The sequence below is a fragment of the Cucurbita maxima genome, unplaced genomic scaffold, assembly GCF_002738345.1.
Source record: "Cucurbita maxima cultivar Rimu unplaced genomic scaffold, Cmax_1.0 Cma_Scf07209, whole genome shotgun sequence".
NCBI lineage: Eukaryota > Viridiplantae > Streptophyta > Magnoliopsida > Cucurbitales > Cucurbitaceae > Cucurbita > Cucurbita maxima.
In genome coordinates, this window is record NW_019279224.1 from 1 (window position 1) to 686 (window position 686).

The following is a 686-nucleotide window of genomic DNA, read 5'->3' on the forward strand; positions in this document are numbered from 1 at the left end:
ATAGTTTGAATTCTCACTCACACATCAACAAGGATGGCCATTGTCTGGTTTCTACTTAAGTTGCTTTAGGTTCCACTTCCACATTCTCTGATCCTTCTTGTTCTTTTCCTCCCTTCCCTTTTTGTTGCTTGCTGCTTGTCAGTACGCACTGCCTTGGTTGCATTAATTGCTTTCATGCCCACAAACCCAAATGGCGCTCTTGGTTCCCTGGACTACAAGAAGGAAGAAAGGCGGGTATTGGCCATCAAATCTCGAGAAGCAGCCCCCAAATCTAGTACTCCTGAACGTCAAAAGCTAATTGATGAGGTATTTCCATGTTCTGTTGATATTTCATAAGCTGTTGAATAGTATATTGTGTGATCGATGCGATAATATTGTTCATTCATGAGCTTCTTAATCATCACAGATTCATGAATATTTGCTGAGTAAGGTGCCGCCTGCCCCGCAACTGAGTTCTGCAGATGACTCCAAGGAGAAACCCGCTAACAAAGAGGCTGATGTTGAGGTAACTTCTGAAGCCACTGAGCCTGCAGCTACTGGGGAAGAGCAACAGAATCCCCCCGTAAGCGACAGGATCGTCGAGGAAGCCATACCAGAGGAGACATCTATAAATGCCAATCTCCAACAAGAAGCAGCAAGAGAGGCGCCATCTGGTCGCCCTGCCCTGCAGTTGAGAACGGAGACGA

At 46.2% G+C, this 686-nt stretch overlaps 1 protein-coding gene across 1 annotated transcript; it reads left to right on the plus strand.

Annotated features, from left to right (window-relative positions):
• Nucleotides 1-174: 174 nt before the first annotated feature.
• LOC111476283 (ubiquitin-conjugating enzyme E2 32-like) lies at nucleotides 175-669 on the plus strand (the record flags this gene model as incomplete). Its single annotated transcript, XM_023119995.1, has 2 exons — nucleotides 175-306; nucleotides 407-669. Coding segments are annotated over exons 1-2 (395 nt in total), but the record flags the coding sequence as incomplete, so codon positions are not given.
• Between the last annotated feature and the right edge of the window lie 17 nt (nucleotides 670-686).